Source organism: Leopardus geoffroyi, chromosome C2, assembly GCF_018350155.1.
Source record: "Leopardus geoffroyi isolate Oge1 chromosome C2, O.geoffroyi_Oge1_pat1.0, whole genome shotgun sequence".
NCBI classification, from domain to species: Eukaryota; Metazoa; Chordata; class Mammalia; order Carnivora; family Felidae; genus Leopardus; species Leopardus geoffroyi.
In genome coordinates, this window is record NC_059333.1 from 218,482 (window position 1) to 241,933 (window position 23,452).

At 52.5% G+C, this 23,452-nt stretch overlaps 1 protein-coding gene across 9 annotated transcripts in view; it reads right to left on the reverse strand.

Moving 5' to 3' along the window:
- Positions 1 to 1,465: 1,465 nt before the first annotated feature.
- DIP2A (disco interacting protein 2 homolog A) overlaps positions 1,466 to 23,452 on the reverse strand; it is a 118,174-nt gene continuing 96,187 nt past the window's right edge. For 6 of the 9 annotated variants that reach the window (XM_045501037.1, XM_045501035.1, XM_045501032.1 and 3 more), the window contains 16 exons: positions 23,102 to 23,211; positions 22,938 to 23,018; positions 21,182 to 21,305; positions 15,176 to 15,297; positions 14,934 to 15,045; positions 13,177 to 13,286; positions 12,569 to 12,699; positions 11,737 to 11,905; positions 11,006 to 11,176; positions 9,867 to 9,896; positions 8,957 to 9,018; positions 8,244 to 8,301; positions 6,335 to 6,409; positions 4,964 to 5,138; positions 4,193 to 4,316; positions 1,466 to 3,432 (listed from right to left, as the gene is read on the reverse strand). In XM_045501037.1, the coding sequence (XP_045356993.1) occupies positions 3,180 to 3,432; positions 4,193 to 4,316; positions 4,964 to 5,138; positions 6,335 to 6,409; positions 8,244 to 8,301; positions 8,957 to 9,018; positions 9,867 to 9,896; positions 11,006 to 11,176; positions 11,737 to 11,905; positions 12,569 to 12,699; positions 13,177 to 13,286; positions 14,934 to 15,045; positions 15,176 to 15,297; positions 21,182 to 21,305; positions 22,938 to 23,018; positions 23,102 to 23,211 (1,907 nt within the window). In that variant the 3' untranslated portion in view covers positions 1,466 to 3,179. The other 3 variants (XM_045501033.1, XM_045501034.1, XM_045501036.1) reach the window with 2 other exon arrangements.

Sequence of the window (23,452 nt, forward strand, 5' to 3'; positions counted from 1 at the left end):
GGCTACGGCTGTGCTGACCGTCCTCTGAAACAAATCAGCTCTATTCATAATCTGAAACTAAGCACCAGTAACCATAGTTTGCATAAAATAATTACAACATTTTAAAAAACAACCTAAATTAAGAGGTGCCTGGGTGGCTTTGTTGGCTGGGTGTCTGTCTGACTCTCGATTTCAGCTCAGGTCATGATCTCATGGTTCATGGGTTCAAGCTCTGCACCGACTTGTGGAGCCTGCTTAGGATTCTCTCTCTCCACCACCACCTCCCCCCCCCCCCCCCCGCCCCTCACCTGCTCACATAATTTTTTTTTAAGTTTATTTATTTATTTTGAGAGAGAGAGAAAGCGCGAGTCAGGGAGGGGCAGAGAGAGAATCCCAAGCATGCTCCCCACTGTCAGCACAGAGCCCGACGTGGGGCTCGAATTTACAAACCGTGAGATCATGACCTGAGCTAAAGTTGGACGCTTAACTGACTGAGCCACCCAGGCACCCCTAGACGTGATAATTCTTAAAATTTTTTTTAATGTTTATTTATTTTTGAGAGAGAGAGAGAGAGAGAGAGACAGTAAGCAAGGGAGGGGCAGAGAGAGAGAGGGAGACACAGAATCGGAAGCAGGCTCCAGGCTCTGAGCTGTCAGCGCAGAGCCCGACGTGGGGCTCGAACTCACAAACCGCGAGATCATGCCCTGAGCCAAAGTTGGCTGCTTAACTGACAGCCTCCCGAGCGCCCTGAGATGGGATGATTCTTAATGTAAAATGGTTCCTACAAATCAACCAAAAAACTTTGAGTACAGTAAGAATTGCTGGATCCGAATACAAATGAGAAACAAAAACGACACGTGAAAACATCTTTAACGTGACAGTTACTTGACTGTAATTTGGCAAGGACTTATTTTAATCTGTCAGGCTGCTGGAAGAGGCCCTTCTACCCTTCTGGAGGGCAGAAGGCACCCAACGCTTCTCACAGGGCATGACCTCTGACCTGTCCACTCTGCCTGAAGGACCTGCGCCCGAGGCAGCACCTGTCGCCGCGGACGTGTGAGGACTCGGCACTGCTGAGGTGTAGTGTTCAGTGCTGGTGTGGACAGCGAGAGGAAAACGACCTTCAGTCACAGCACACCCGGAAGACACAGTTGTTAAAACATGTAGAAGATATATATCATAGATTAAAAAGTCTGTAATTTATTAAGTACAAAAACTAATATAAAAGCATATGATCCTAATTTTGTAAAAATCTTTAAAAAGAAAAAATTAAGCCCTGAAAGGATTTTTGTTAAACACTAATGCTGCGCTTAATCAGAGGTAGGATGATAGGAGATCTTAATTTTCTTCTTTACACGTGAATGTGCTTTGTAGATTTTATGCTATCGGCATAAATGCTTTTATATTCAGAAAAAAAAACGCATGATAAAATACATCCTATATGGGGTAATTTAAAAAACATTTTCACACATTTCAAAGTGCAGAATTACAAACAGTCAATACCTTTTATTAACATAATGATATAAAAAAATTTTAGTGTGATATACAGAATTCCCAGAGAGTACTTTTAAAACATTTTAATGCGCTTCTTAAAATCTGAATTTACAAGACACCTTGTCTTACTGCCACTGACCTTTCAATACAAAAATTTTACAGTATTTGTTTGCTATAAAACTACAACATTAAGATTAGGGTTAGGTAGTTTTTCCCCGTTGGCCATCCCGTTCTAAGGAATGTCCGTTAGTCCGCTGCTAGAACCTCTGTATGTCAGACAATAAGTTACACAGATTCTGTACATAATTACAATAGAGTTATTAGAATTCCAGTATGCTGTGACATACTAGCCGCAGCTCAACACCACAGGCAACAGAACTACTATGCACGTGCTATTTGTAGCCAAATATGAGTAGGATGTGAGAGTCCGCCCACTTAGCCAGACCCATTTGGTGGTGAATTTAAAATGGTAGAGAATTAATAATAGCTTTGTTAGGCACTGTTCCAGGCTAATTCCTGAAAAGCCTGGCTGTTCCTAGGAAGCATGCATAATTCATAAACTTTCCCACCCTCAATCCCCCCCAAACCCCACAACTTCATAACACACTCTTTAATAGCTATATAAAAATAATCTGTCTTAAGGTTTGAGCTTTGCTTCAAATTCTTAAAAGTATCTAAAGGATTTTACATTCTCTTCTTTGATTTAGGTTTACTATATTACATCAGTTTCATCAAGTTTGAATAAAATAACTGAATATGGTTTGGCCAAGTTTTATAGGCACACAATTGAAACTACGAACGCCAGGCGGGCAGGGGTCTCTCTGCAGCCCCCAGACTGCATGCAGGGCGCTCAGCAAATAGCACGAACGACCTGAAAGCCTCAGACGCTGCCGCCAGCGCTTCCAAGTCTGTTGAACTGTAATAAAAGTAACAATTCAGCACAATTCCATGTACCGAGAAGAATTCATATTGTGGAGTTACCACAAAGGTACTCTAACGGCACAGCATGAAGTCACAAAGCTGGGACAGTCGTTTAAGACTAAATGCTGGTTAATCTTCCCCAAACAATGCGTCTAAGCTGACAGCCCCAAATGGCACTTACTGAGTATTCGTGACAACAAATGCAGACAACTGGGCACACCTGTTTCAATAATGAAACCAGCAGAGGCAGTGCCGTGTGGCCACAGCGGGGCCTCGGGTCTGAGAGTGGGGAGGGCAGGCCAGGACTGCCTCCCTCCATCACTCTGCTCCTCCCCAGGGGCCTCAAGTTCTTTCTGGCAGGAATTCTATACATGAAGTTGTCATTTGAAGTGAGAATAAATAAGTGAATTTTTAAAATCAAGAATGATATTTTTAGCCTAAAACAAGTGCAAACTCGCAGCACAGCAGAGCGCTCGTGATCCCTTTCCGCAGCCACTCCAGGCCCCCTCGCGGGCGCCCACCTGTTCAAATACTGACTGACAAAGGTCCTCGAAGATGAAAACATTTCTTCAAATAGTCAGGAAGTGGCTCCTGAAATGAGATTTGGGGATCCTTGGGACGGGTCCGTAAAAGCAGAGGGCACAGCATTCCATGAAGACTGGAGTCTTTTCTGGTGGCTGCAGACAGTGTGGTGTCTTCACAAGCCCCAACACCTCTGACCGGCTCCCGCACCAGGAGGCCGGGGACCACACCTGTCTCAGGAACGTGGGGTCGACAGGCGGCACTCACATATTGTAGGCGACATAGATGGGGTCCAGCTGGTCGGCCAGGAAGCCATCACGCAGGTGCATGCGCTGCTTCTCGCCCCGAGAGTTGATGGGGATCACACCTGGGTCCACAATGACCACCACACCCACGACCAGGTGATGCTCCTCCAGCACGACGTTTGTCACCAGGGCCACCAGGTCCAGCGCATCCTGCTCCAGCCCGTCCAGCTCCACCACCACCACCAGCAGGTTGGTCCAGGTGAACACGGCACTGCAGGGACAGGGAGGGGTAGACGGCGTCATGCATGGGACGGGCACAGGCTTCTGGGAGCAAATGGACAAGTGGGAAATGGTGCAAGTACAGAGTAGTTGGCCCGCACTGCTGCCCCACATAATTTGAAGTTGGGCTAAATGTGTTTTATGGGAATCTTTATGCTAACTGAAGTCCTTCATAAGAACCAATAGTATTATTTGATGTTGAAAGCTGTATGTGTCCCAGTTCAAGCTCCCTTCAAAGTGAAGTCATCGTGAGTCATGACCACTTACATTTAAAAATTCACATTAAAAACAGAAACACTTAGGGGCGCCTGGGTGGCGCAGTCGGTTAAGCGTCCGACTTCAGCCAGGTCACGATCTCGCGGTCCGTGAGTTCGAGCCCCGCGTCAGGCTCTGGGCTGATGGCTCGGAGCCTGGAGCCTGTTTCCGATTCTGTGTCTCCCTCTCTCTCTGCCCCTCCCCCGTTCATGCTCTGTCTCTCTCTGTCCCAAAAATAAATAAAAACGTTGAAAAAAAAAAATTTAAAAAAAAAAAAAAAACAGAAACACTTCAGGATAACTGTGGACACCTCATGTTTTGGGGGCCAGACTCTTGCTTTACAAGTGGTCAGGAAACGAGAAAGAGAGGCTGCAAGAGGCTTGGGGTCTGCTGCTGGAGAGGCAGGTGTCCGCCAGCACACCCCCCGTGGAGAGCATCTGCAGGGACAGAGGCTGCAGGGACAGAGGCTACCGGGCAGGGCGGGACGTGGCTCTCACCACTCTGCGATGCTCCTGTGGGCTCGAACCACAGACGTCTCGATGTCTATGGGGTGGTAGCGCATGCCTCTCAGCTCCAGCGTCTCGTCCAGAGATCCGACCACGTACAGTGCATCGTGCCGCTCTGTGAACATGGCGCAAACACCTCAGAAGGGCACCCGGGGAACGGCGGCACCTTCCGCGTATCCACAGCAGCCCCGAGCCGCGCTCTGTGGGACAGGGGCCCGCTGGCCACACAGCAGGTGACAACTGGGCCTCCTTGGAGGTGGTGCCGTCCCCTCGGTCCCACGCGAGGGCGCCTCTGCAGCCAGGAACACCTCAGGAAAGTCAGGCCAACGTGTGAACACATATTTAGAAATAATCTGTACCATGTCTGGAAACAAAGCAGCATCTGTAGGGACACCAGAAGTTCTGACTCGATCTGGTCAACCTGCTGTGGCCTAGGGGACCCTGCAAGGGGAGGGCCTGGTGGCCTGATCACTAACACCCCCACATCCTCAGCAGAGGCCGAGGGTCCAAGGCCAGTGAGGACACCCACAGTGGCAAAACAGTAATATTCAGAGAAAACTGCTATCAGAGCACCCCCACGTCCTTCCCCCCCACACCTGAAGATACACGCTCACAGCACAGGGTGAGGGGTCAGCAGGAGTCCCTGAGCTGTTGAGGCATGAACGTCGGACTCTCGGGCCACGGCAGCAGGCCTCCCGTGCGGTGTGGATGGACCCCACCACACATGCAGCCCGTGTGCAGGGGGTGAAAGGTAACCCTCACCTCCACTGGCGTCAGTGAGCTCTGTTCTTCGAAGGAAACCCAGGTAGCCAGTCCTTGCCCAAATGGTCTGTGTGTCTCCAAAACTCAGCCGGGCACTGAAGTGGTCAGCGTGGAGCGCCTCCTCCCCATAGACCGTGTAGTAGCCGGTGGCGTTGTGGGGGCTGCTCACCCAGATCTGGTGGGGCCCAGGGGACAAGAATGTTGGCACGTCACAAACGCTGGGCACAGGTTCTGCCGTGAGACAGCCACTGGCCGAGTGAACAAAGGCAGGGGGAGGGGGAGTTGTTTCAGTGTCTCTCGTCTTGTGGCTCGAGCAAAACTGCAGGCACAGAGAAAGCAGACAAGCAGCTTTTCTCTCCTTGGAGCGAAGCGCCCCCTCCTTCGCCCTAGGAGCCACCGGTGGGACTCTGGCACGGATGAGCTCACAGAGGCGCCTCCCTGCTGCTCACATTGAACTACTGTTGACAGTGAGAAGGAGTCGGGAGCCTGTCCCACATCCACAGAGGGACCGGTGAAGGGGCTGAGGGCTCACAGGACGGAGCGGGCACGGCCACTACACTCGCCCTGCAGACATGCTAAGTTCACGTGCATCCACGCACCCTTGTCTGCTGCACCCGTGCTAGCAGTACCCAGAGTGTTGTGGGGTCCCCTAGGGAGTCCTTCTACACACTGGGCCCAGCCAGGACCCACAGTCTGCTCCCCAGACTGAGCGCCTGGCTCTAGACGCAGGCAGCCAACAGGCCTTCTGCCAAGAGGTGGGTTTCCCAACCTGGCACAGACCCTTTGTGACTATCTCGGGGGCAAACTGTTACCCTAACAGGCCAGGGTCCAGCTGGCCAGCAAGAGGGACGGCTGAGGGAGGCCCCATGCTGACCACACCCAGCCCTGGCACAGGCACACCTTCCAATCGGGACACCAAGCGACCCCTGGGAGGCCCTGTGTAAATACCCCCGAACCCCCATCCGCCGGGACCACAAGGGTCCTTGTGCCCTGCTGGCATGCCCGCAGGCCTGGAACCCATTGTAACAGACCAACTCGGGCCTCTACTAGGCTCCTGGGGGACAGTCTCCCCTGCCCCGCGTTACTCTAGACCCACTCCCACGCATTTGTGCAAAGCCTGCACCCTCTGGGCGTCAAGGACCCTCCCTCAGGGACTGCTTTTCTAGGGGAGGTGCAGTTTCTGTGCAGCTCCTCAGGCCCCCCAGTTCCTACAGAACTTGAGGTTTCCCTTTGCTGGAGGGCAACCCTGGGGTGGGCTTCATCCTGCAGGACCCAAAATCCTCTGCTGAGAATTCCCGACTCTGGGACGGATAGGGGAGAAGGGAAGGGACAGCTGCTGAGGCCATGGGGGCTCCGGGTCCCCTGCCTTACCTCTCCCAGGTGTGAGTCTCCAAGGGGCCCTTTGGTCTCCGTGTGCGCGATAATGACTTTTACCCCAGGGAGGATCTGGAAGGAGAGTGACGTGCACATGTTAATGATGGGGATGGTTAGAAACCAACCTAAACTTGACTTTGAATTTTAATCGAAATAAGAGACTTTTTTTTTTTTTTTTTTAAAGTAGGCTACATGCCCCAGTGCACAGCAGGCTTGAACTCATGACCCTGAGATCCAGACCTGAGCTGAGATCAAGACTTGGATACATAATGGACTGAGCCACCCAGCCACCCCCATAAGAGACCCTTTAATAGATAAAATAAATAGTGAATCTTAGCAAAATTATCCCAGTTCCTAAGAACCGACCGTATTTTGGATTTCAAGAGGGGTGAGGAGGGTTTGTTTCCGTAAGCATCTGCCGTACCTGAGGTCTTTCATTAAGGACACAAGAAGACGACCTGCCCCTTGTAGGGCACACGAATGCGGGGTGCCGTCCACACACCACGCCTGCCTGCAAGGGGCTCTGTCGGCCCCACGAGCCCCAGTCCTGCACCGGGAAGCTAGCTAACAGGGCACGGCTGGCTCAGGCACACGGGGGCACCGGCTCTTCCCCAGGAGCCTTGGAGAACACTCCAGGGGAGGCGCCTCAGCGCAGGGGACCCCAAGCTTGGGCCCCTGTCAGGCCACCCAGACACCTGTTCTGTCTCAGGTGGCTTCCCCATATGAAACAGAGGTCAGTGGGGACCTCCAGGCAGGTGGGAAGGGTCAAAGGGTCACGGGAAGCTGTGGATGCAGGCCCTGTTGCCCATGGTCACCCTCCCACCTCCCCCCGAAGCTTCAGCCACACTGGCTCCTCTGCAGCTCCCACTCCCACTCCAGGGCCTTTGCAACAGCTGAGACTTCTGCCCCACGTCACTGCGGCTGTCCCTCCTCAGGAGTCTGACCATTCACCCCTCCATAGACCCACGGGCTGGTCCTGTTGCTGCCCCACTGCCCTGTCCCTCTCTGGGCACTTCCCTGCCTCCCTAGAGGCAGCTGTGACCACCAGGGTGTGTGAGCAGAGCTGGGGCAGCCCTTCCAGGCTGCGTGAGCTATGCCGGCCTCCACGTCTCGCCTCTGGGACTGTGTAGGTCTGGGACAGGTCACTACCTGTGCTCTCGACCCTACCACGATGTGCGGCGAGAGCCGTGGGAAGCCCTATGACTGGGGGCTGTCTGTTCCTGGCCACACTGGGGACACAGCCCCGCCCTCGAACCTGCTGTCTCCTGGTGCCCAGCAGCTTAGTCACAGCACCCAGGCCATATCCCCATCTTCATCACTGCCTGGTAGGGCCGTGTGGGTACTCTTCTTTCCTCAAACATTCCCTGGTTCTGAGGACGCCTGCTCTCCAGATACCCGTGAAGGCATCGGGCCCTGAACCAAGAGGCCCATGGCCTCAAGCCCCACAGTGGGAGATCCTTCTGGGCTTCTGTACCGGAAGCCCTCCCGTTCTAGGCGTTAGCTCAGAGGTGTCCTTGTGTGTGCTAGTGGGGAGGAGAGGAGCCCTCTGCATCAGCCCAGTCCCAACCACAGTCGACCTGTGTCCATTAGGACATTTTTATTTTTATTTTTTATTATTATTTTTTAATGTTTATTTTTGAGACAGAGAGAGACAAGAGCATGAACAGGGAAGGGTCAGAGAGAGAGGGAGACACAGAATCCAAAGCAGGCTCCGGGCTCTGAGCTGTCAGCGCAGAGCCCGACGCGGGGCTTGAACTCACAGGCTGTGAGATCATGACCTGAGCTGAAGTCGGACGCTCAACCGACTGAGCCACCCAGGTGCCCCCATTAGGACATTTTTAGCCCTCAGCACCCACCAGGGGCTAACATAAGAAAGGACCTGGGTGTAAGTCCCAGCTTTCACTACCTTTCCAGACTCCGTCAATGGCAGACTGTGCGGAGAACCCCGTTCTACCAAACGTACCCTAAAAATTAACAAGGGAAAAGGTAATCAGAAACGGATTATCACTGTAACGGTCAGTCAGTGGACAACACCACACCTCCAGGCTTTTGCTCATGACCTTGCTGCGACCTTGGAGCAGCGACTACCAGCTCCACATGCACCAGCCCCAGCTGCCTGGCTTACATGCCACCGCTCAGGGTAGGGGCTTGCTCTAGGGTTCTTGGGCCCCACCCCAGGAGGCTTCACCACTGTTTACCTCAAGCTGCAGCATGGCCACGTTTGAGGATCCAGAGCCAGGATCAAGCTTCAGAGCTGGGAGGGACCCAGACTCACAGGTACATACCGTGGCCCCCAGCACACATTTACTGATGTAAAAACTAAGTCCTGTCCTAAAATGGTATCATGTGGAAAACATCCTTGCCTTGGCTGGTTTGCCTGTTTTCTATCCCACGAGAAGACACAGGCCAAGTGTTCGTACCTGACGTCATCCCTCCTGGTCATGGGAACAACAGATACGGGGATGCTGCCTGAGCTGTGCTGACACAAGGGAACGAGAAGGAAGCCCAGGCTCCCCCAGGGGACTCAGCCAGCCAGCTGCCAACGCCGGGGTGCTGGGAGGTCCAGTCAGGGCAGACCCAGCCTGCAGAACTTCACCTGTGGGCGTGGCGGGCCCTCACCTGTCATGGCGCAGCGCCCTCATGTCCACGTAGACGGTGGTGGGGTCCGGGCCGGCCGTGCCCTGGAAAGGAGAGCAGCAGAGGACCTTCATCTCATTTTCAGGAGTGTGTCCCCATCTACACGGGCACAAGCCGTGTGACAGCTCTTCCTGGGTCCTCAGGGGACGCCCAGGAAGGCAGCTGCTCTGCTCAGGGCACTGAGCATGCCCAGGGGCGTGGATGGCTTCTGTCCAGACATCTATGTGGCTTGACAACACGCAGAGACTTGGCCAATAACACTGACTGGAAATCTCAGACCCTGCACTTTTACATGTCCGCTCTAACGCTTGTCTGTTCCTGCTGGTCCCTACACTCTGTGCTTGGTGAAAACACCACCGTAGGTTTTGGAAGGCATTTTCACCAGCCGTCAGATTGGGCCTGGCCTCTCACCAGCCGACCGGGTTCTCCTGAGGGCTGAGCATGGCAGAGGTTCTCCCAGGGATCAGCCCGAAGGACGTCTCCCTGCTCTCTTCTCATCAGACACTTGGGCACTGGTCCTGCCGAGGATGTCATATGTTCCATTTAATCGATAAGAAACATCGAATTAAATGGACACTCTGGTCAACATCACCGTCTAAAGATGCCAGACAGTGTAACCTATGTCTGCCCTGGAATTAAAACAACAATGATTGTTTGAGACCAAACACTGCCCTTCCTCCAGAGGTAACGCTAGGACTGTTAAATTCTTTTGAAAATAGCTTTGCTCTTATATTTGGTTTCAAGGGAGCTTTTATATAACATGCCAATAACATCCACTGTGAGCAAAGTCAGACAGCAAAAGAAACATGTATTTGTCTGGAATTCACAAGAAGGTCACATGAACTCATGGGGGAAGCACAGAGGTGCCTTGAGGTTGAGGTCAAGGTCGTACCTGCTCAGCCAGCTTTCCCAGCCTGTTGGGCTGACAGAGGCAAAGAAGGCCAGCAGAGCGAGACAGGGAGGAGACAGCCACAGGAAACACAAACAGAAAGCAACAGGCCACGTGAGAAACACACAGTAAGAGAAAGCAAAATACGTCACTGCATCTCAAAGCACAAACATGAACAATCCATTAAGATTTTCGCAATCATACGTGGCATCCCACGCGCCGACAATAGAATAGATACCTTCCAATATCGAGTAAATGCTGAGCAGAGAGTAAGGTCTTCACTTAGAGCCGCTAACTGTGCATCAACAGCCTGACCGATGCTCAGTCATACCTTCTACACTAGAGAGGGATATTAGGAGGGGACCCTAGCCCACCTCCTCCTGCCACATAGCAAGGGTCTGTGGCTTGGAGAGGATAGCAGTCTTCAAGGTTGAGAGGACATCAGCAGCAATGCCGGGAGAACAGGACAGTCTCTGCACGTAAGACCTGCCCTGTGCCCGGCAGGTGCGCCACGGGCCGGGGACCAGGGCTGAGCAGAGGCCCCGGAAGCCTGGCAACAGCCCGGGATCTGGGCCCGCTCTGGCTCCAGTGATGCCTCTTCTGCCCTGTAGTTCTGGAACCGCTTCGTGGAGTAAGGCGTTCAGTATGTTTTTAGAAAGAAGTGAAATGGAGATACTAGCACCAAATCTGGAAAACAGCCAGTCATCTGAAGAAGCAGTAAACAGCACTACAAGTGAGCTATTCAATTTCTGAAGCTTCGTGTTTCCTTTTAATAAGTAAAATACCTTAATGTTTCAAAAACTAATTTAGGGCAACACAAATCACCACATTAATTAATGTTTCAATTTAAAATTGCTAACTGTCTTTACAAGTTTATCTTGCTTTAAAAAAATTAGCTACATATTGTATCCTTTGAGATTTTTCCCGGTAAGTTAATAGTCACTGTTCAAGAACAACTTGTGTTGTTTCCAAGTAAGCCTTTGTTCATCAACGAGACTAGAACATCTTTTAAATAACAACCTCCTGGCTCACAAAGCTGACGGGTTCTGTGTAAGTGAAAACACCAAGGGCTCAGAGGGCAAGCAGGGAGGACAGCGCACGCAGGGAGGACGAGGACTGCAGGAGGCCGGTGCAGGCCTTACCTGGAGGCAGATGGCCACGTTGACCCTACACCCGAAAGTGGTGCTCACGGCGCGCGCTGGCAGCCCCAGGTCCTTGAACAGCTTGGAGAAGGACTGTGTGAGTGCGATCCTGGGCCGCTCCTCAGCTACCACCATGCAGGTGCGTACGCAGGACAGGTTCACCCCCTTCGTCTGCAGGCAGGGCGGGCAGGGCAGGGAGGCTAGTCCCAGTGGAGATGCAGATCCCACCTCCCCAGCTGGTCCTGGTTCCTCAGGGTCCTAAGTTTGGACGCACTGGAGGGTGCCCCGCCCCCCACTCGTGGCATCCAGGTGGCTCCCGCCCCTGCACACAGCTCTGGCTCCACCCCAGGCCTCAGGGGACCCTGAGGTGCGCTGCTCAGAGCTAGTATAGGACCTGCCCCCCCCTTCCCCGGTACCCCTGCACTCTGGCCCTGGCACCCCTGCCTGGGTCTCACACTCTCCTTTGCTGTGTGGGCTGTGCCGATAAAGGGAGTGACCTCTAGAGGTGTAGGGAAGAGGGCCCATGAAGCCAGTGCGGCTCAACTCCTGGAAAGGGTTTTCTCTGTTTCCATAAACGGCTTGAACAGATCTTGGGAGGTTTTTTTTTTTTTTTAAGCGTTTCCAGGGGCCCAGTTTAGAACCAACGCAGGAGCCCCTGGTTTGGGCACTTTGAGATGAAGGAAAGCAGGGTGCAGGGCAGGCCTCAGTGGCAGACAGGGGGGTGCGCTCACCCTGAGGACACCGGTCTGTGCGCCCAGGCCCTTGGTGCACATTTCCATCACGGAGTAGGAGCAGAAGGTGACGCGGGCCTTGTACTGGCTGACGGCTGACAGCCACAGGGACACGTTGCTCTCCAGCTCCAGCGGGGGCACCAGGACTGACTGGTGTCCGGAATAGACGCTGTGAGAGAGAGCACAGGGAGGGTCAGGACAGCAGGACAGCTGCGGCCTCGGCTCTGTGTTAGTCCTCGGCCCATGAGCCTCAGGGATGCCCTGTCCACCTGCGCCAGAAGGGCCTGGGGTGCCCACCTCCCTCCTCCTTCTCTGAGGACACTTCTTTTCTAGCCAGAACAGGACGCAATTGTGCCCTAATGTCAAGTGGGAGTTTCGACAGAAAGTACTGGGGCGGTGGGGGCAGGAGCAGGGGTTTAGTCTCCCTCCAAGCACCTCAGAAGGATCCAGGATCACAGTTTGGGTCAGGGTCTGCCGGCTGGAGTCCCTGGCTTTCTTCTTCCAAAGATTTGTCGCTACTTCCTAGTATCTGATGAAATTAAGTAGTCTCTTCCCTATTACTAGTAATGATTACTGTTTGTATTTAATGAAAAATATATTTTTACTCTTTTACTCAATTTCAGACCCAGCCTCCAATCCTTTTCACCCCCAGACAAACCCACTCATATGTGTATCTTAGGCTCGTGAGTATCAAAAATGAGCACTAAAGCTCCAAAGACTTACAGCAGCAATTCCAGCCTTGCAGGTGGGCATGGCACCTGCACACTCACCTGCACACCACCTGCAGAGACACGAGCTGCACTCTCACCCGCACACTCATCTGCACACTCACCTGCACAGACACCACAGGGCGAAGCCAAGGCCGCAGTAGGGGTCAAGACAGATGGCGATCTGCCTCGAGGGGTACAGCTCACACTGCAGCTTTATGGAGCGGCACAAGGCACTTGTGGCTGCGTGCGACATCTGAAGTACAATGAAAGATCTGGTCAGTGACGTGAGGGGAGAGAGAACAGTGTCCGCCAACCACAGCCGCCAGGCACGTTTATTTCCTTAAAGGGTGGCTGCTCAAATCTGCATACAAACCAAATAATACACAGGAAAATGTACACTAAAAATCTTCTAAATGAGATTTCAGAATACTAAAAAAATTGAATGGAGCTCTTGGCTCCTGGTAAGGAGACAGACTCATCAAAGCCACCTGCTCCCAAAGACAGTCGTAAGTCTGAGTTTAGATGTTACCACAGAACATCAAAATATGCACTATTCTCAGGCTAACCTAATTTTGGGGGTTTACTGGTAGTTAACACAGACTTCAAGGAACAGTATTGTTGCTTCAAGCTGTGGATAAGAGTGAGGGCCTGCATAAACCCACACCCACCGTCCTCTCCGCCCACCCCATCAAAGGCTGAAGCAAGTAAGAGCTATGATCACAGGGCTCACCTTCACACCTGCTAATATCCCTGTAGTCGACACGCTGAAATCCAAGTATGCGAGCAGGTCTGGGGACGGTGGCCTGAAAATGCTAGCCACCTTCTTTTTTGGTATGTCATCTGTTGAACCAGACACACCAGTAATGTTAATGCTACTTCAGGCTCTCATAGGGAGGAAGGAAACAGGGTTCATACCTGGGGAGTCTGGGGGAGAGTGAGTGCAGAAGAGAGGGAGGCCTCAAGGCAGGAGGCCACATGGGCACATGGGGAAGTGCATGTAAAAAAAATTTTTTAATGTTTATTATTTGAGAGAGAGAGAGAGAGGAAGCAGGGGAGGGCCAGAGAGAGAGGGAGACACAGAGTCCGAAGCAGGCTCCAGGCTCTGAGATGTCAGCACGGAGCCCAACGCAGGGCTCCGACCCACAGACCGTGAGATCATGACCTGAGCTGAAGTCAGTCGCCCAAATGACTGAGCCACTCAGGCGCCCCGGAAGTTCATTTTTTTTTTTTCAACGTTTATTTATTTTTGGGACAGAGAGAGACAGAGCATGAACGGGGGAGGTGCAGAGAGAGAGGGAGACACAGAATCGGAAACAGGCTCCAGGCTCTGAGCCGTCAGCCCAGAGCCTGACGCGGGGCTCGAACTCACGGACCGCGAGATCGTGACCTGGCCGAAGTCGGACGCTTAACCGACTGCGCCACCCAGGCGCCCCCGGAAGTTCATTGTAACCTTCAAGGAAATGTCATGTGGAGCAGACCCACCATGACGGCTTTGAATGTGTGGTGACAGTGGGTGAAGTGGACACAGAGGGAAGACAAGTCATGAGAGCCGTACAGGAAGCCGCTTCATTTAGCAGCGGGCGAGTTCAGAGGTGCAGGGACCCACTGGAGGTCACAGAGCCTGGGGCAGAGCCAGTGTTAACAAGAACTCTGACCGCAGAGACAGCACTAGGGACAGGCCCTCAGGGCTGCCGCGCTTCACGGTTCCTATGAGACCGTGAGGCAGACACAAGTGAGGCAAGGGCTGGGGCCCACCCACCTCGTAGCAAGCTGGTGAAGCAATGTGACTCTCTGGAGCCAGTCTGCTCCTAAGCCCGCCCTGGGGCCCGTGGGCCAGCCAGCTCCCTGTGCCTATAGACAGGTACTGGGCAGGTTGCCACAGACAACATAGTCCCTGACCTCTTCCCCTGGAGAGCACAGACAGACAGATGCCTGCCAGGTGCGATGGGGAAGGAGGGACTCCTGCCTACTCCACGGCCAGCGCCTCAAGTCACTAACAAAGCTTGTGAGTGCTACTAGCTTGGGGTGTCTCCATGGGGAGGGTGACCTCAGGGTCCAAGGCACAGTGATCCAGGGGTTTACAGCCTTCCTGGTCAGCCCACAAGCAATTCATGGGGCACAGCAGCACTCCCCAATGATGGGGACAAAGGATAGATGTATGTGTGCTGTGGGACATGTGTCCCCACCACCATCGACTGCTGTACAGGCATGAGACGCAGTGAGAGGAGGGGTGGTCCACAGGCACACAGGCTTCATGCAAGGATCCTTGCTCTGGTTCAGAGGCCCCACCATGAGTGAAACCAGGAGGCAGGCTGCCAGCAACCCAGTGGCAAGGGCCCTTTTGGCAGCCTCCTCACCACTGACTTCAGCTGCCCTTACCTAACTCTTACTTTTTGGTGGCAATGATGCAACTCCGACAACAAAGAAAGGAAAGGTGGTGCGTCCTGGCAGGGCCAGCACACAACCAACGGTGCTGAGGACAGGTACCTGTATCTAGAATGGTCGGCCAGGTCCTGACGTCCACGGCAGCCGCTGCATCTTTGGACTTGAGCAGCCGCATGATGGCCTGTGTAGTGAGGACGCAAGCAGACTTGCTGACCTGCAGGGCACAGGGGTTGAAGGCGTGAGTGAGACGCAGGGCCTGGGAGAGATGACACATGAGACCTCTGGTCTACCGGAACAAGGGCCCTCCCATCGGGCCTGCCTGGCCGTCCACCGCGCACAGGTACCTCTACGATCATCTTGACGGTGGGAAGCGTGGTGGCCAGGTTCTGGGGGTGCGGAGGCCGCACGGTGACAGGCACACAGCCGCAGTACAGGCAGCCATAGAAGGCGGCAATGAGGTCCACCCCTGGGAAGACACATGGTGAGAGGGGGTCAGTGCAGGGCGGAGTGTGGCTCACAGCGCCTAGTACCCTGGAATGATAAAGCAGGGTTCCTGTCATGTGCTACGTGGATCAAACACAACTTCTCCAAACTAATTCGATATTGAGACAGGGAAACTGTCTCAATAAAGGACTCCATAAAAATCTTTTTGCTCCTTTTCCTGATTCTATTCTTGCTAGGATCTGCATCCCTTTACACATGCCTCAGAATGCAAACAGTGTGTGTCTTCCTTGTGCGGACAAGGAGTTGGTGTATTTCTCCAGAACAGATCACACCCAAGGAAGGACCAGGTGAGGATGACCAGAGGAAGCCATCATATGCACATTCCAGACCAGGGCACAAGACAAGTGGACACCTAGGCCCCCTGGCTCCAAGGGGGCAACACCCGGGCTCTCGTCTTTGTTCTAATCAGCTCCTGGATGCCTGAGAAGACTCATGCACTGGATCACCATCCTCAGTAAGATCCCCAGATCCCGAAAAAGATGGGACTCTCCTTTCCTTTCTGAGTTTCCCAGACACTGTATGTACCTGCATTCTCTCTACATCCTCAATAAATTCTCCTTTCACCTCCTGCCCTTCTGCATTTGATTTCTATCCTGTGCACAGCCAGGGAACCTCTTGGCTGGTCCTGCATGACCCCCTTGGGGTCCCCAGACCCAGCCTGCCAGCTATCAGTATTTCTTGAACTCAGTGCTGTTAGGGATGTACAGAGAACTATCCTGAAAGGCTGGGGAGGGGATGGGGGTGTGCATGGCACAGAGAAGGTCACTGAGGGCAGGAGGCCTAGGCCCGGAGAGCAGCACCATGCCTGCCATTCCTGTGTGCAGGGGCCAAGCACAAGGTAGGTGTGCAAGAGCAGTAAGGAACCTTTCTGAGGGGCTGCCTAGCTTGGAAAAGGAGGGGGCGTGGGAGGGGGAGGGGTCCACCTCTGCCAGCAGAAGGTGATGAGGAGGATGAGGCAGGAGGTCCACCCCCTCAGGAGGAGAAGGTGGGGAACGCAGGCAGGGGTCTCTGGAGAACTGGGGACACCAACGCTGCACCTCCTCACTGTACATGTGTCCCGGGCCAGGGCACCCACCCCATCCTGCTCTCAACTGTACATCACAACATGCGACCACCAAAATGTTCCTTCAAATTTCTAAATGTTTAAAATTCCTCATATTTATTTTTTTTTATTTTTTTTTTCAACGTTTATTTATTTTTGGGACAGAGAGAGACAGAGCATGAACGGGGGAGGGGCAGAGAGAGAGGGAGACACAGAATCGGAAACAGGCTCCAGGCTCTGAGCCATCAGCCCAGAGCCCGACGCGGGGCTCGAACTCACGGACCGCGAGATCGTGACCTGGCTGAAGTCGGACGCTTAACCGACTGCGCCACCCAGGCGCCCCAAAATTCCTCATATTTAAAATTTAGGGGGAATTATACCATGCTTAAAACCTGTATTTCCGTCCTGAACTCAGCCCAACTTGAGATGCATTTCCTGCGCCCCCCACCGTGGAGGCCCCTCTAGATGCTACCCCTCAGAGCACACCAGACCCCAGTGGTCAGCCTCAGGCTATTTCAATTCCAGAGTCAAAATAAGTATGCCACCTTTCACCCAGCTGGTGGGTTTCACTGGATTACAAGTCCCCAGTGCTCCATCAGTACTAATAACGTGACACTGCGGCCAGGGCAGCTCAGCACACCAGCCAGGTCCAGCTGGCCCCCCAGTACTGCCGCCACAGGACCATGCATCTGCTCTGTGCCTGTGGGGCAGCCAGGAGGACTGAGTGAAGGGAGAGCAGGTGCTGGCACACAGCAGGCCAGGGCACCTGTATGCACGGTCCCTGCCCGACACAGAACAAGCATATCCTCAAACCCAGCACGCAAGAGAGACATCACCAGGAGCTCATTTCCTTGAGCTCACAAAATTCATGCTGTTCCCATTATGCACATATTTCCTCCCATCCCTGGAATCACCAGGTGAACAGGTGGGGAGAATCCAGTCCCAGCAGCACCCCATTCTTCTGCAGTGTCCAGAGAGCATGGGTTCTTAATCCCTTGGCTCTCACATCCCTTTGAAAATTGGAAGAAAGTCTTGGACTCCCCCTCCACTCCCAAGAAATACACAACACACGCGCCTGTGGCATTTGCAAGATATCTGTGCCCAAGGGAGGTTCTGGGCCTTCCAGCAGGGACCACAGCTTAGCCCTCCAGCTATTGAACTCTCCACCAGCCCGGTTAAGTTCATAAAATGTAAATTTATGGGTGCCTGGGTGCCTCAGTCTTAAGCATTAGCTCAGGTCATGGATCTCACAGCTCATGGGTTCGAGCCCTGCATAGGGCTCTGTGCTGACAGCTCAGAGCTGGGGAGCCTGCTTTGGATTCTGTGTCTCCCTCTCTCTGCCTCCACCCCTGCCCCCGCTCCCCCACTTGTGATCTGTCTCTCTCGCTCTGTCTCTCAAAGATAAGTAAACATTAAAAAAATTTTTTTAATCAAAAACATAAAATGTAAATTTAGACCTTCAGCATGCATTTTCTTTTTTTGTTGTTAAAAACAGCTTATGGGGAAGCCTGGGTGGCTCGGTTGGTTAAATGACTGACTCTTGATTTAGGCTCAGGTCATGATCTCACAGTTTGTGAGTTCAAGCTGTGCTGATACAGCAGAGCCCGCTTGGGATTCTCTCTCCCTCTCTAAAATAAATAAACTAAAGAAAAAAAAAAAAAAGAAAGAAAGTTTTAAGGTGTTCTGCAGTTACTTTAGCCCCAGCCTTTCTTGTGTGAGCACTCCTCAAGCTTTGCAGCTCCCACCTGACCCCGGGGGCGTGGCCCTACCACAGTAGAGGGTGTGGTGTAGACAGCTCCGGCAGGGGAGAGCACCAGCTTGCCTTACACTGACATGCTGTACGATGTCTGGCATTGACCTGGAAGCCGGGGTAGTTCAAGAGTGGGGACTGCAGTCGCCCTGGGGAAAAGCACCCTACACTCCAGAGAATGAAAAGCAGAGACAGACTTTGAGGCCCGTGGGTTTAGGAGCATTCAAGTTAGCACATCCCTGTGCCAGGAGAGACCAGGCTGCCACCCAACCCCATTCCAGGGATGAGGGAGCATAAGTCAGGCGGACCCCCCAGACCACCCTCAGCTAAGATAGGTATGACATTCCTCAGCTCTCCTGGCTGCCCAAGGGCAAAGGAAAGGGGAAAAACAATGGTTAGCTGATAGAGATCCCAGTCATGCAGGACAGGAGTCTCCAACAGTTTACAAATATCTTCGTAAATTACAAGAAAAAGGCAATCTTACCAACAGCCTAATCTCCAGAAACCTGTAGACTCAGTTTCCTGGAGCCTCAGTATCACCCCTCCACAGTGATGTGGGGAACAAAGGCAAGAAGGAAATGGCAGGTAACATTACATTTCCACATAACCTGCAGCCCATTGACAAACACTTGTGGCAAATACAGAGTATAGTTTCTCCAGGAACCCCTTGCTGTCCTAATGTTAATGTCTTACTAGAGGAAAACCTCCTTAGCTTGACAACAGGGAGGCCTCAGGTATCTTAGGAGTCCTCATTAGCACATCAAAGTCCCTCTGGAGGGCTCCCTTTCAACTTTACCAACTCCATAGTATGTAATCAGTCACTCCTCACAAGCCTGGTGCGCTCTTCCTGCCCCCGGGTCCTGTCCCCGTGCTTTAATAAAATCACCTTTTTGCACCAAAGACTTCTCAAGAATTTTTTCTTGGCCTTTGGCTCCAGATCCCACCCCTCACCATCACTCCAAAACCTCATCAAAATGAGGGTAAGAAAAGAGAGGCTGCATTTGTAACGGCCACTCCTGACAGCACGGACACAAAGCAGCAACAAGGGGCAGGGGAAGGCAGAAAAGCAGGTGCAAACCTTGTAAACTGTTTTCAGAATTCATTTTGATGGTTACAGTATTTGTGCAGTTATTCTGGGAGCACTGCATGTGATGCAGGGCTACATAGCTGAGTAATTATGGGGTATCTGAACTCTATCATCTCCATGTTCTGAAGAAGCAGGAGTCTTGGTATGGAAAAAAGGAGATACGCGGTAGGTGAGGTTTGGTAAAGTCCTATGATCCTGGATTTGAATGGGATGTAACACTATGAACTCAGAAGGCAGTGCCTCTCTAAAGTTACACTTATTTAGGGGCTCCTGGGTGGCTCAGTAGGTAGGGTGGCCAACTACAGCTCAGGTCATGATCTCGCGGTCTGTTGAGTTCGAGCCCCGAGTCGGGCTCTGTGCTGACAGCTCAGAGCCTGGAGCTGAAGGGCGGGCCTACGCCGGCCAACTCCATCTTGTTCTGTGTCCTTCACCTTGACCACGCCTCCTCCCCTTGAGTAACCTCCCGCTCACCTGCCTAACAGGACTCGGACCCTTCCCCAGCCAATCGGCTGAGGCCACAGCCATTACCTCACCAACTGCCCCTAGGCCCCAATAAAACCTTTGTCCTTTTGAAACTCTCTCTCCCTGGTATCTCACTGCTGCGTCGGTGCACGTAGGGGATTGAGCTCGAGCTAGCTCGAATAAAGGCTCTTTTGCTTTTACATCGGACTCGGCTCCCTAGTGGTCTTTGGGGATCACGAATTCCGGGCATAACAGAGCCTGCTTCCGACTCTGTGTCTCCCTCTCTCTCTGCCCCTTCCCTGCTTGCTCTCTCTCTCTCTCAAAAATAATAAACATAAAAAAAAAATTTTTTTAAATAAAAAAAGATACATTTATTTATAACTCCCAGTTCTGCTCACTGAAAGAGCCAACAAACAGCAGCCAATCCAGGAGAAACCAGTGTCCCTCATGACCAGATTTTGTTCTGGGAACATGGGGAGGGGACAGGGGGGCTCCGTGGAGAAATGGCTGATCTTAGGTCTGGGGTGGGATGGGCACTAGGGGGACTTGGAGCACCTTGTCACAATAAACCCGAGGAAGCAGTAAGGGACTAGTGGCCAAGTGCTAAGCCAGCCAGAACAGGCTCCTATTGGCCAAACATGGCAGAACCTGAACTTTGATAAGGAAAGTAACTACAAAGGATAAAACCCAACAAATAAGTTTAAGTCCGTGAGTTCATATTGCTATGTATATATTTTTAAATTCATTGCTGGGTCACCTTTGGAGTGTGACAGGAAACAAAATTCATTTCATAAAGAACCAACACATATGAATTCTACCACGGGGTAGCCAAATACCAGATGAAGGCAGAGGTTTCTGTGTGTTAGTTCTATGGCCAATAAATGGAAAAGAAATGAGAGAATTAGAGTATCACTGTTTTGTGACCCCTAAAGGGTTAACGAATGTCAAACATCGAAGCATCAGTCAGTGGCTGCTAATGCCACCAGCGGAGACACAAGCCAGCATGGGCTTCCGGTGAGATCATGCAGGAGCACCTGGTCTTGGCAGAGACACTGGACCAGAGTCTGACCCAGGGCTGGGATCTAGCTGCCAGCCTGCAGGAAACACGGGGCCAAGAACCCACTGCTCTGTAGCATCTGGGCCGTGGGGCCTCTGTAGGTAGGGTCAGACCAGGTCTTCGGTAGATAAATTGTAAAGAGAGGGAAATGGAGAGCCTGTGGATTAAAAGAGACTTTATCAAAGGAAACTGGGAGACCAAGCTGACATGTAGGGTGCTCTCGTCTGTGTGCTCACACCCTAGGGAGCCGGAAGTGGTGACTGCAGAGGTCAGGGGCACAGGCTGCTCCCGGGAGAGTGGAGGAGGTCGTGCTCGGAACAGGGAATGCTAGGGACCGGGCACCTGGCCAACCTGCTGGAGGTTATGAGGGTGTCTGCTCCAAAAAGTGTCCCAGGGAACGCAGAGCTGAGGGAGGTGGCGTGTGCACAGGGCATTCAGGTGTGCTTACCTGGGGGGTAGACTAAAGCCACATGGTCCCCGACGCTCAGTCGTGCCTTCTCCATCAGGGCGGCGGCAACCCTTTCGGCCCTTTTGTGCAGCTGGACGCAGGTTGCAGTGCTGGTGACGGTGCCCTAGGAACGCAGTCCCTGGCTGAGCGGAGCTGGTGGGGCAGGGCGTGTGCTCCCACTGCACACACCCTGTCCCCGGAACCCTGTGGTTAGGGGCCGGGACCACTGCCAGTCCCACAGACACATCCATTGTCTTTCCCCGTCATCTGTGGAGTTCCTGCAGAACTGCCAAAGGTGGCTCTTTGGCCATCAGTGAAGGGACGGGCCATGAGCATCTCAGGAGAGCCTGGAGCAGTGGGGGCTGCTTCTTGTCCAGGACAGAGACACGGCCATTAAAGAAAACTCTTTTGGCTTTTTTGGTAAAATATCTTCAATATAACAACATTATAAAGAATAAAGCCATAAATGTCTAAGTTCTCAATGCCTAATAATATTCTGCCTCATTGTTTAAATTTCTCTTTTTTTTTTTTTAAATTTTTTTTTCAACGTTTTATTTTATTTTTGGGACAGAGAGAGAAGAGCATGAACGGGGGAGGAGCAGAGAGAGAGGGAGACACAGAATCGGAAACAGGCTCCAGGCTCTGAGCCATCAGCCCAGAGCCTGACGCGGGGCTCGAACTCACGGACCGCAAGATCGTGACCTGGCTGAAGGCGGACGCTTAACCGACTGCGCCACCCAGGCGCCCCTAAATTTCTCTTTTTTTAAAATAAGCCATCACCACTCTGCATACCACCCTCAGTTCATCCTCTCCCTGCCCAGAAACAACCATCACCCTGGATACATATGCACACAGTAATCACATTAAATGAACAGACATCCATAAGCTGCACGGTTGTGTATGTCAAAGCTCCTGTCCCCCAGGTCAGCGGGCCTGCGCTGCGGTGGGTGCCTGGCCGGATGCACAGCTGCCCCGGCCACATGGGCTCCTCGTTCACTTCACGTCTCTGCCGAGGACAGCCGGGCTGCAGACCAGCTCCCAGCAAATGTTTCCTTCGCTCGGCCGACCAGAGTCAGGCCGGCCTCACAGCTTGTTTTGTCCTTCTTAAGAAAAGTAACAGGGCAGCTCGGTCTAAACATAATGCCCCAGAACAGCTGGACCAGCATTTTTCTAAGAGCACAGTGACCTTCCCTTTACTATGTCAAAGTGCACATGTGCTTACATCTTGTGTGATGCACCTGAGACAGGATTTTTACTGTTATTTAACTTGTCGTGTTTCTCTATTTTGCCTACTGGCCCACCCATTGGATGTGAGAGTTACAGCCCCTCCTTTCTATCCTAAGAACTCCAGGTACAGTGTAATCACATCAAAAGGTGCCCAAAATCCTGACAGTGAATTTCTGAATCTATACCAGGATCAGGGCAGTAAGCAGCATTTGCCATGTCAAATCTATAAACAAAAGTCTAAATTCCTAATTTTTACAAAATAAGCATTTCCTTTTAACTCATTTACAAGCATACTGTTTGTTTTTTTTATAAGCATACTGTTCTTAATTGGGAAAGGAGCTAATGAGAATTTTCCTGTTAAATATAAGATGGACGGAAACGTTACTGCGTGAATTATGTGACAGCTGAGTGCTCCACAAAGAACGCGGTAGGCAGAGAGGATGGCCTGGCAACAACACCCTGTTCTCCAGGCAGGGACTCTGGGGACAGAGCACCAGGAGCCGGGGAGGGATGGGCACAGGCGGCCTACCTTGGCATTGAGCAGCAGGAACAGCGGGTGGTCGGGGGTGGTGTGCGCCCGCCACTGCAGCACATCCGGCAGGAACAGGAACTGTGTAGAGAGGCCCATCAGTCCACGGCCTTGCCGGGGAGGCGCCTGCCTCGCTTTCCCAGGCACTGGCCACTTGCTGTTACCTTTCTCGCCTGGTCACTGTCCTCCAGGTGAGCCAGCTCCCTCCCTGAGGCCTGGGCGATTCTCTTCCCAGCAACCAGGTTCCCCACGATCATGGAGGCCGGTCCAACCTCTAGGAGACAGGGGCGGAGACCCAGAATGAGAAGGCATGGCTCTGGGTACAGAACTGCCATGTGACTGTACATTTCACTCTTCACTAACATACAGACGCTCAGGAAACCAGCCACAAGGTTTATGGTAAGTGATGAAGAGAATCTCTCAAATACAAGCAACACCAGACTGAGAAATTTACCAAACGGCATGTACCTGGGGGTAGAAGATTTGACCTCAGCCATAACAGAACATTTTAATGG